Below are 9,601 nucleotides of genomic sequence, written 5' to 3'. Positions count from 1 at the left end.
AATCGACGAGTTGAAGGACAAAGGTAAAACAGCTATGCTACTCCTCCTCGACCTCTGGGCAGCTTTCGACCTGGTGGATCATGTAGTGTTATGCAAATACCTAGCGTCAGCTGCACACTTCTCGAGTGATGCTATAGCCTGGGTACAATCCTTCCTAGCTAACCGTACGATGAGAGTGTTCTCCCCTTCAGCCTCAGCAGACCCAATCCAAATCACCTGTGGCGTTCCACAAGGTTCATGCGTCTCACCGACAATGTATAACATCTTTACCAAGCCCCTCTTCGACAAACCTGACAGGCTAGGCATCACATATACTAATTATGAGATCCTCATACCCCTCTCGTGCAATTTTGTCGAAGACATGGCTCTGGTAAATAGGATATACCTCCTCATTCAGGCATGGATGGCCTCACATGGTCTCTCCCTAAATGACGAAAAAACTGAGATCCTGATTCTGAGTTCTGACTCTAACCTACAAAAACTCAGCCCCAGTTATGCTGCCTTCAACATTGACGGCAACTTAATCAAAATAGTATCCGAGGTAAAAATACTAGGTTTTTACCTTGATTCCACATTATCACTAAAAAAACAAGTTAGCGCTATGGCATCATCGACAGCTTACACCGGTAAACTGATCAGGGCTTGCAGACCCTACTTAGCTAAAGCTAGTTGCATTACGATTGCCAGTGCATTGATAATGTCTAAACTAGACTACTGCAATGACTTATACGTAGGCGCTAACAAATAAAATCCTTAAAAAATGCAAATACTACAGAATAATGCCTTGAGAGCTGCCTTGAACATACCTCGCAGAGAGCATATTTCAAACCGTAGAAGAGACCAACATTGGTTAAAAATCAGTGACAGGATTCACCTTAAAATGGCATCCCTTACCTTCAATTGCCTTAACAATGCTGTACCACCCTATCTCTCTGCCAGACTGACCGGAAAAGTCTCAACTAACCACACCAGATCATCCAACCATCTTTACCTAGAAATCCCAAGATTCAGACAGCGGGGGGAGCTAGCTTCCCAGTTAAGGCTGCTGTCTCCTGGAATGCTCTTCCCTACTGCCCTAAGAGTGGAATAACCATATTTGAGGTTCAGACATAACTTGCTAAACTGGCTTCGTACCAAGGATTCCTAAGATACTGCTTCACCCACCTGTGATTCTATCCTTGAACTATGTGCATGTCCCTGCGTGTACAATTAAACTTCCCCCACACTGTTCCACAGTGTATTTTGTAGCCCGTACCTAAACTGTACGCATTGTAAATTGTTTCTTATGCACTATAAATTGTTTACTCTTAGGTAATGACATGTATACTGTAACTAAGTCTAAAATATTCTTGTAATTATTGCGCCCAGCTACCCGAGGGTTTGGTGCGCATTACCAAATAAACAAACAAAAAAACAAACAAACAATACTGCATGCAATGACTGATATACATTTGAACACTAGGGCTGAATCCAACTACCTGCATTTGCAGATGAACTGGTAGAAAACATCTTAGCTGCACCCTCAGTGATTGGGAATATCCCGATAGCGGACCTTAATTCAACTGAAGATGACTGGAATGAACTTGAGGGCGTGATAAAAGAAATTGATCAGAACTGAGCTCCATGGCCTACTCACGAATGAACATCTTAGAGCTGAATCAGGTTGCAGGGCATGTGAGTTATTAATGTGCACTCATCTTCCTCTTCTGTTTCGATGTCAAACAATACCAATAAAGGAGAAAGTGGCCTGAAGATCCCATCAACTGCTCGGATCGACCCCAGCACTTCACTCCAGTAGGTCTGAACATGCACACAGTTCCACCATTGATTGGTGCCAATAATCGGGCACTACCCCACATCCCCTCCAGCAAAGCAGGGAGACCCCTGGGTACATTTTGGAAAGCCTAGAGGGTGTGTAATGCCATCTTAATAGCAGTTTTACATTGTGCATCTTGCATTGCATTGAGATGGCTGAACCCCACAGGTTACTTAGGGTAGGTGTGATATTCACCCCCAAATATCTAATCACATCCGATTGCACTTGGAATCCCTAGCTTGTGGTCAGCTGAGATGGTAGTAGGGTGGTCGGATGAAGAGGCATCGCAATCGTTTTCTTTAAATTGGGCCTGAATCCGGACAGTTTTCCGTATTCCTGCATGGCCTTGGAAAGGGCAGGGACTGATTCCGATGGGCGTGTGAGATAGGTCAGGATGTCGTCCGCGAACATGGCCAATTTATATTCCTTCCTTCACCTTATCATCTCGTGAATTAGGGTGTCGGAACGCATCTTCTGTGCAAAGGTCTCGATTACTAATGTGTACAACAATGGAGAGAGGGGACATCCCTGTCTTGTGCTTCGGGAGAGGGAGAAGGAGTTAGAAGGGATGCCATTAACGAGAAACCTTGCCGAGGCATTGCGGTATAGTGCACTAGCCCCTCTAGCCCAGACCTCCCCCAGGCCTGCCCATTCCATCACTGCGGTCAAGAAAGGTCACTCGATGCGATCAAAGGCCTTTTCGGTGTCGATGGGCATCAAAGTGGGACAGTCTTCCTCTTTGTTGGGATGTGCCATGATATGCACAGGACAAGCACGTGCTTCTCTCACAAACAGCACAGGTACAGGCACAGCAAATTCAGGTCCAGCAGAGGGTTTCCTCAGATTGGTACAAAATAGACCAGGATATTTATTGCAAACTTTCCTCAAAAACCATCCGGTTCATCATGGACAGGAGCAGAGGACACGTTCCCCTGTACAGGGTCTCTTAAAAGCCATCTCCCACAGATCCAGCATTCATACAACGAAAGCAAGCTTCTCTCACAAATGGTTCAGCATGGCAAAGTGGAGGTTGCCTCACAAATAAGTCATTCAAGAGTCCCTGACCTACAACTACGGGTATAGAGGGGACAAACAAAGGGGTAAATGGACATCATTGTTAGGGCAGGAAAGCTTCCCTGACGACAGACACAACATGGACAGGGTCAGTGCAAGTCCTGTCCATGCAAGTACTGGCACAGTAGGCCAGGTTCACTCTAGGATTCCCACACATATGTGCACAGGTATAGCATTGGCAGAGAAACTCGTTGCAAAGACCTTTGCACACTTCACTCAAATTGGTACACATATGGCACGAACAGGATCAGTCAGCACTGCTTGACCAGTACAGTTTAGTATTGCATGAAAGTAAGCACAGACAATTGCAGATCAATTAGGCATCTTTTCTTCATTAACTTTCCAAAAAATATCAGATAATGCTGGCAGCTCTGAATTCACTGAGATGCAAAGAATTTCAACCTTAAATAACATGTGTGCCCAAATTAAAGTCTATTTATTCATGTAGTAGTTTTAAAGTTGCATGAATAAACAGTATTTGCTTGCGCTTGAGAGCAAACACTACAACACATCAATTGTGGGGTCACTAGTGAAGAGTCAGCCCTTCGAGCATTGCTTAGAAAGTTACATCCGTCAGGTTGTTCATGCTAATGAAAATGTTTCAGAGTAAGCACAGCACACATTGACCTATTCTAAGATCATGTGAACAAGCCCCTTAACTCTGTGATGCTGAGCTTGCATGAGGATCCTGCATCTACCCCCATATCTCCCTTCTGCTCTGACTGGTGAGATGTACTTCTTCTGGCCATGCTTTGCCTCTAGACGTGCCAGGAGGCTTCCACCATGTCTCTTGACTTACCTGGTGTGCATGCCCTGGTCCTGACCATGTTGTTTTATCACCACCTCTTCAATATTCGCAAGGTCCACTCCTCTCTCCCCTTCCATGCAACAAAACTTCTAATCTCCTCCCTTATCTTCTCTCGCCTCTTCTACTGCTCCTCCCTACTCTTTGGACTACCAGCTTCTCATCTTGCTCCCCTCAAATCTATATACCACTCAGCTATCCATACCCTCTGTCTCCTTGCCCCGCATGACTCCATTTCCTCTTCGCTCTCCTCTCTTGGCTGGCTTCCCTTTCACTCCCAACTTAAATTTAATTTCCTCTGTCTAGTCTTTAAATCTCTCCATGACCTTGCTCCCCCTTATCTCTCCTCTCTTTCTATAATTCCTCCCAGCCCCTCCGTTCAGCCGACCACTTCCATCTCACTGCTACCCCTTCCTCATGTGCCTCCTCCCGTTTCCGCTCCTTTCAGCTCCTCGCCCCCCTCCACTGGAACTCCTTACCTCTCTCGATCCGCTCCACACCTAGCTTTTCCTCCTTTCGCACTTCCCTGAAATCTCTTCTTCTCCATTCCCACCTTGAAACCTTCCCCTCCTCTCATCCTCTCCCCTTCCCTCGAATCCCCCTATGATCCTCCCCTCCCTCCCCCTTCCCCTATCCTCCCTCACTTCACCCTCATATCCCTTTCTCCCCCCTCCCCCTTCCCCTCGTTTCCTCTCCCCTACCTCCTCACTGATGAATTGCTCTGCGTACTGTTTTTATTGGTTTGATTCATTGGTTATAATGTTCAAATTGCTTCTTGGTTATAATGTTCTATGTATTCTGTTGTTATAATGTAAAGTGCTTTGGATGAAAGCGCTATATAAATAATAAATACAATACAATACAATCAGCATTTCTTGCTGATAGGCCTATGTGCGCTTTTACATGAGCCAGGACATGTATTGCACTGATCAAAATATTGTATACATTGATAATAATGAATCATGAAAAACAAACAACTGTTTAAACAAACTTAAAATAATGAAAACACTTAATTTTTAATCTGAAATATATATGGGGTGGGCTAAGGGAATAAAACGGTTTGGGATGGGACTGGGTGGGGTTATGGACCTAGGTAAAAAGCGGGCTGAGGGGGGGAGGCCCAAATAATAAAAAAAGAAAAAGTGTTTTATTTAGCATTTTTAGGGCCATGAAAAAAGTTTTCGTTATTCCTGTTTTCCTTGTAATCACATGGAACCCAGGCAATGTGCCAGGAGGCATTAGCCCTACTTCCCCTGCCATGTGAGAGACTCCGAGAAATGTGAGCACTGTGGTTTGCAGTACGGCACCCTCCTAATTGCACGAACGTGGTCACCTTGTGATGCTGCTCAAAACTATTATTTGTTGAGCTATTGTTGCTGCTTCTGCCTGGACTGCACTTCCCTCCCTAGAAGGAGTCCAGCTACATTTCAAGACACTACCTGATTCATTCATACGTGCAAATACTTCGGCTCAGAGGCGTTGCTAGGGGGGGGGCTAAGGGGGCTATAGCCCTGGTCTTTTGGTTGTAGCCCCGGATAGAATCTCAGGAGCTACAGCCAAACGGCTAGCTTGCCCCCAGTCCCAACAGTTCCGATATTAGCTTAGCCCCGGATCTTTTCCAGACCTAGCAACACCCCTGCTTCGGCTGGATACCAAAAGAAAAGAAACACACTCAAATCAAAGAGTATTAGATGCAAAGGACCATGAAGGAAGTTTCATAATTTATTAAGATGTTAAAATAGAAACGAGTGACCACATCTGATGGCAAAGGCAGCATAAAATGGCGGTTGGTCTGTGCATTTATGCTGTATGATCTCTAGCCTTTTGGCGCGTTTCCTTGTGTATCATCATGGCGGCCATTTCCACTTCACTGTTCACATCCGTCCGGATCAGAGTCCACAGTTTATCTGTACTTGCAGGTCAGTGCGGAGGACACTGCGGCCAGGAACTTGTCCATGGCAGCCTGGGCCTGGGGGGTGAAGTCAGCTGGGAAGTGGGCAGCCAGGACAGTCTGGATGCAGTGAGAGAGCAGCTGAAAAGGAAAAGCAGCACGTGAGCACCAGACCAAGCACATTCAGTCTACTGCAGGGACAGAGAACATGTGTCAATTCATAACCATCTCCATGACTTCCTTAATTACCGTTACAACTAGAAAACACCTTACCCTAGTTTAGGTTTATATGCATTTTTTTTCAATTCTTTTGTATACTACATTATTTTGTGAAAAGTCAGATAACTGACTGTAGCACGATATTAATTTAAAAACATGCATTATTATAAAAGGCTTGGCAGCACTTCTCTAGTTAAACTGTCAATGGATTTCTTAGCACAGTGGATGTGACGTCGTTAACAGGGAAAGTTCCATAGATGACGAGCACAGTTCCCTGTTGATATGACAGTAGTAAGAAGATTTAAGCAATAATGCCACATTTAGTCAACAGATTGTACAAGATGACCATGGCAGACATTAACCCGGGAGACAGGTAGTTACCACCTGGTATTGTCCGCCAAACGTGCTGTTATTGCCCTTAGCACCCCAGGTAAATAAGTGCTCAGAACAAAAACGTATACCGGTAGTTGAAGCCTGCTTTCTGAACAATCTGATTGGCTGTGGTATGCAGCCCACGTGCATTTTAAGCAATAGACACAAGACAAGAGGCCTCATTACAACCCGGCCGGAGTTGTGATTTGTTCCGGTGCCTGGCTTTACGGAAACATCAGTGGATTACGAACCCGGTGTTCCTGGAAGTCAGGCGCCAGAAAAATGTTAATCCAATGCAGTGGTCGAAGTGGGCGGGAGCGGTCGGGAGCGGTGCTCCGGTCGGTGCTCCTCTACTTTTTTTAATTAAGTTTTACTGTTCCTATACTTTTATTTTAAAAAGAAATCGTTCTGGAATGGTTTTGTTTTAAAATAAAAGTGTAGGAAGAAGTTGAAACTTGCACTTTCAGTGTACCGCACTGAGCGTTGCCTTAAACAGCAGGCGCATGTGTTTGGGGGCTTGTATTGTGCGTTGGAGGGGGGTGGCGATGGGGTTTGTGGGTGCGGGGGCAGTCCAGAAGGGAACATTGTTCGACTACTTCTTTTCACACACTTCGACCACTGATCCAATGGGAATGGGGATGACGGTAGCACCGGGACTGGTGCTACGGTGAAAGTCGGGAGGGCATCCTCACCGCAAACTTGTATTCTGCTGGTCCGGTAACAACAGTTCCCGTAGGTTTACCAAAACCGTTGTTACCGGACCAGCAGTGTCGTAATGAGGCCCAAGGTCTTTACCAGCTTTTTGCGGGCCAGGGGCTGAGCTCCACAATGCAGTTGCCTGCAGGTAAATCCCTGTTTCTGGGTCAGGAGTGTTAGAGCTATTAATTCACAAAAAGGTCTGGGAGCCCCTCTACCGAGAATTAATACGGCCAAATATTACGAGTCAGGCTTTAATTTTGTGTGTTTTTGTACGTTTTTTGATACATAAACCCACACAATTAATGTTTTTTCTGTATATTATGTTTTCTTCTCACCTGGAAGTTTCCAGGGTCCACTCGCAGGTTGTAGGCGTGCAGGTCGCTCAGCTTGGACAGGGCCTGGTTAATGTCATCCAAGTGCTTGGCGGCTTCACAGACGGCGCTCAGGACCTTGCCACCATGTCGCTTCACGTCAGCAGAGCCCGGGCTGAGGTCGAAGTGGCTGAAGTAGGTCTTAGTCTGACCGAAACAGGCGAACAGCCTGGGGGGGAACAGGGACATCTTTTTGGAAAATTATACTAAACTGGACTTTCACTACAACTCTCGAAGAACAATTGGTCTTCCCTCCCCGACAGAGAAAAAGAAAACCTGCCTTTGTTGTCTAATTAGGAACCTTTACCTCCGAATAAACCACTGGGAGTGTTTACAAGAGTTAATGATTCTAAAATGTCCAGCCCTGGAGAAGACAATGTGTGCACACAGTGTGGCTAGACCCTTATCAACTGGCCAGACGCATAATGATGCTCGAAGTTGCTGCCAGCTTTTTAACAATCTCAAACATTGGCGCTCATTGTGATAATTTGTGCACTAATTTCGCCGCAGTGAATCTGGCAGGGACCCCCAGTATCCAAATGCTGAACTCTCCATAGCTGCTGTTTCTCTCTAATGTACCCTGCTGCATTATCCCTTTGGTGAAAGGCAAATGCCACCCTCGCCCCACAAAAAAAGGAAACGTTTGCAGCAGGAGTTTTGGTGGCCTAAGAGAAGTGACATTTAAATCTGGCAACCACCTTCTGGTGCCGCCATAGGGGACGCTTTGTGTCACGTTGTGCTAGAAACTCGTTACATTTAAGGGATTATTATAATATACCAGTCCCTTTCCGAGGCACACATCCATCGATTGTCAAAAAACATTGCCAACCACCTCCCATACCGACCTTTACTTCTCAGTGCCATCCCATGGTCTTCCCTCTGGTCCCCCTCCCTTGCCTTGTTGCGCCTTGAAACACTTGTGTATAGGCGCATTATAAATGCCATATCATATCATATCACTGGTGTGCACCTCGTTTCACCTCCCCCGAAGGATCGTACCTGCGACCACCGCCTCTCTCTGCCCTCCATGGGCCTCGAAATTCTTACCACAACCCCAGATCTTAGGCTTCAGCCTTATAACAGCTCTGACAAAGACCCTAACTTCTAACCACCTCTGCAATATTACTAAGGCCTTGCTAACTGCACACGGGTCCAAAACGCTCAGCACGGCGGCCATAGACCTTCATCTCTTGACGTCTACAAGGGAGGGTCTACTTCACTTAGCCTCCAGCCTCTTGCCACCTGCACAGAGGCTATTTATTCTTACCACATCACCCATAGACCCTGACATTACCACCTCCACAACAGGATTTAAGCTGCCTTCATTGGTCAGTAAACATAAGAAGACACTTCTGCTTGGAGAAACTGAGAGGGGGGTCATTTTTTAAGTTCCTCGTACATAGAAGCAAGTTCTAAAACGATGGCGTGAGTGGTTTACACCATGTCTTTACACTCTGGTGAATTTTCTTTCTATTTTAGAGTGACCTACATTACCAAGGTGCATTCACCACTCAGTCTTCAAATAACACATGGCTGTATGGCAGCAGGGGATTTCCATGCTGGCAAAACACCCATGGAAGAATGTGCCTGTTTTTTGCATCTGCTAATGTAAATTCTAAAGGCTGCATGCAAATTGTACGCACCATTTACACCTTTTGCAAAACGAAGTGCAATAACAGTGTGCAAAGGAAATTTCGTCTGCCTTTACAGCTGCTGTTTGCACTACATTTTGCAAATGATTATAATTGCATGGCGAATGGTATGTTAAATGCTATCGTTAGCGGTCCCCTCCATACAATTGCCACTTTTCTAAGGAATTCGGATGCCATTAACCATCAATGAGATGCCAATGGCACATCCTTTATAGGCAGCAGTCACACCCACAGGGCACCCTCTCATAAGCCTTTACCTGTCCAGGGCTTCTCCTCCGAATGCATCGGTGTGGCCGGCGATCTTGCCACAGATGGCGACGATGAGGGCCTTGTCTTCAGCGGTCAGAGTCATCTTGATGGTTGTGGAGCTGGGGGGCTCTGGATCAGCAGAAGATGGCAGGTGAATGCAGTCAGTGCTGTAGGCCGGTCAGGACCACTTTTAAAGGAGACGGCGGCTCCGGAGCTTGGCAAACATCCACCGTCATTGGTCATTCTTGGGTTCCACCCAAGGAGGGGGGTTCTTATCTCCCCTGACACAGTGCCAGGCGGTGGGTGGGTCATTGCAGTGTGACGTGCACAGAGGACTTATCTGTGGGACATTTCTTTCAGTAGCTTGCCCAAAAACGAAAAGAAAACGCCTTCACAGTTGGAATTAGTAAAATGTGTTTTAATGGGGGTTGCTTTTTCGCCTCATTCCTTTTC

General features: G+C 46.1%; 1 protein-coding gene across 1 annotated transcript; it reads right to left on the bottom strand.

Moving 5' to 3' along the window:
* Positions 1–5,404: 5,404 nt before the first annotated feature.
* Positions 5,405–9,367, bottom strand: LOC138569682 (hemoglobin larval subunit alpha-like). Its single transcript, XM_069647871.1, has 3 exons — positions 9,157–9,367; positions 7,212–7,416; positions 5,405–5,727 (listed from the first exon to the last, which is right to left on the bottom strand). Exons 1-3 carry the CDS (start codon positions 9,249–9,251, stop codon positions 5,599–5,601), a joined length of 429 nt encoding a protein of 142 aa, XP_069503972.1. The 5' UTR covers positions 9,252–9,367; the 3' UTR covers positions 5,405–5,598.
* Between the last annotated feature and the right edge of the window lie 234 nt (positions 9,368–9,601).

This window comes from Ambystoma mexicanum, chromosome 2q (genome assembly GCF_040938575.1).
Source record: "Ambystoma mexicanum isolate Mex_15411 chromosome 2q, UKY_AmexF1_1, whole genome shotgun sequence".
Classification (NCBI taxonomy): Eukaryota; Metazoa; Chordata; class Amphibia; order Caudata; family Ambystomatidae; genus Ambystoma; species Ambystoma mexicanum.
This window is presented reverse-complemented; position numbering and strand designations above follow the sequence as displayed.

What these genes read in the sequence shown, in the direction of transcription:
- LOC138569682 (XM_069647871.1), bottom strand. Translation starts at nt 9,251, where the DNA reads ATGACTCTGACCGCTGAAGACAAGGCCCTCATCGTCGCCATCTGTGGC. An exon ending in GGAGGAGAAGCCCTGGACAG is followed by an intron (nt 7,417 to 9,156) that starts GTAAAGGCTTAT and finishes GTTCCCCCCCAG; the next exon opens with GCTGTTCGCCTGTTTCGGTC. An exon ending in TGGACCCTGGAAACTTCCAG is followed by an intron (nt 5,728 to 7,211) that starts GTGAGAAGAAAA and finishes TTTCCTTTTCAG; the next exon opens with CTGCTCTCTCACTGCATCCA.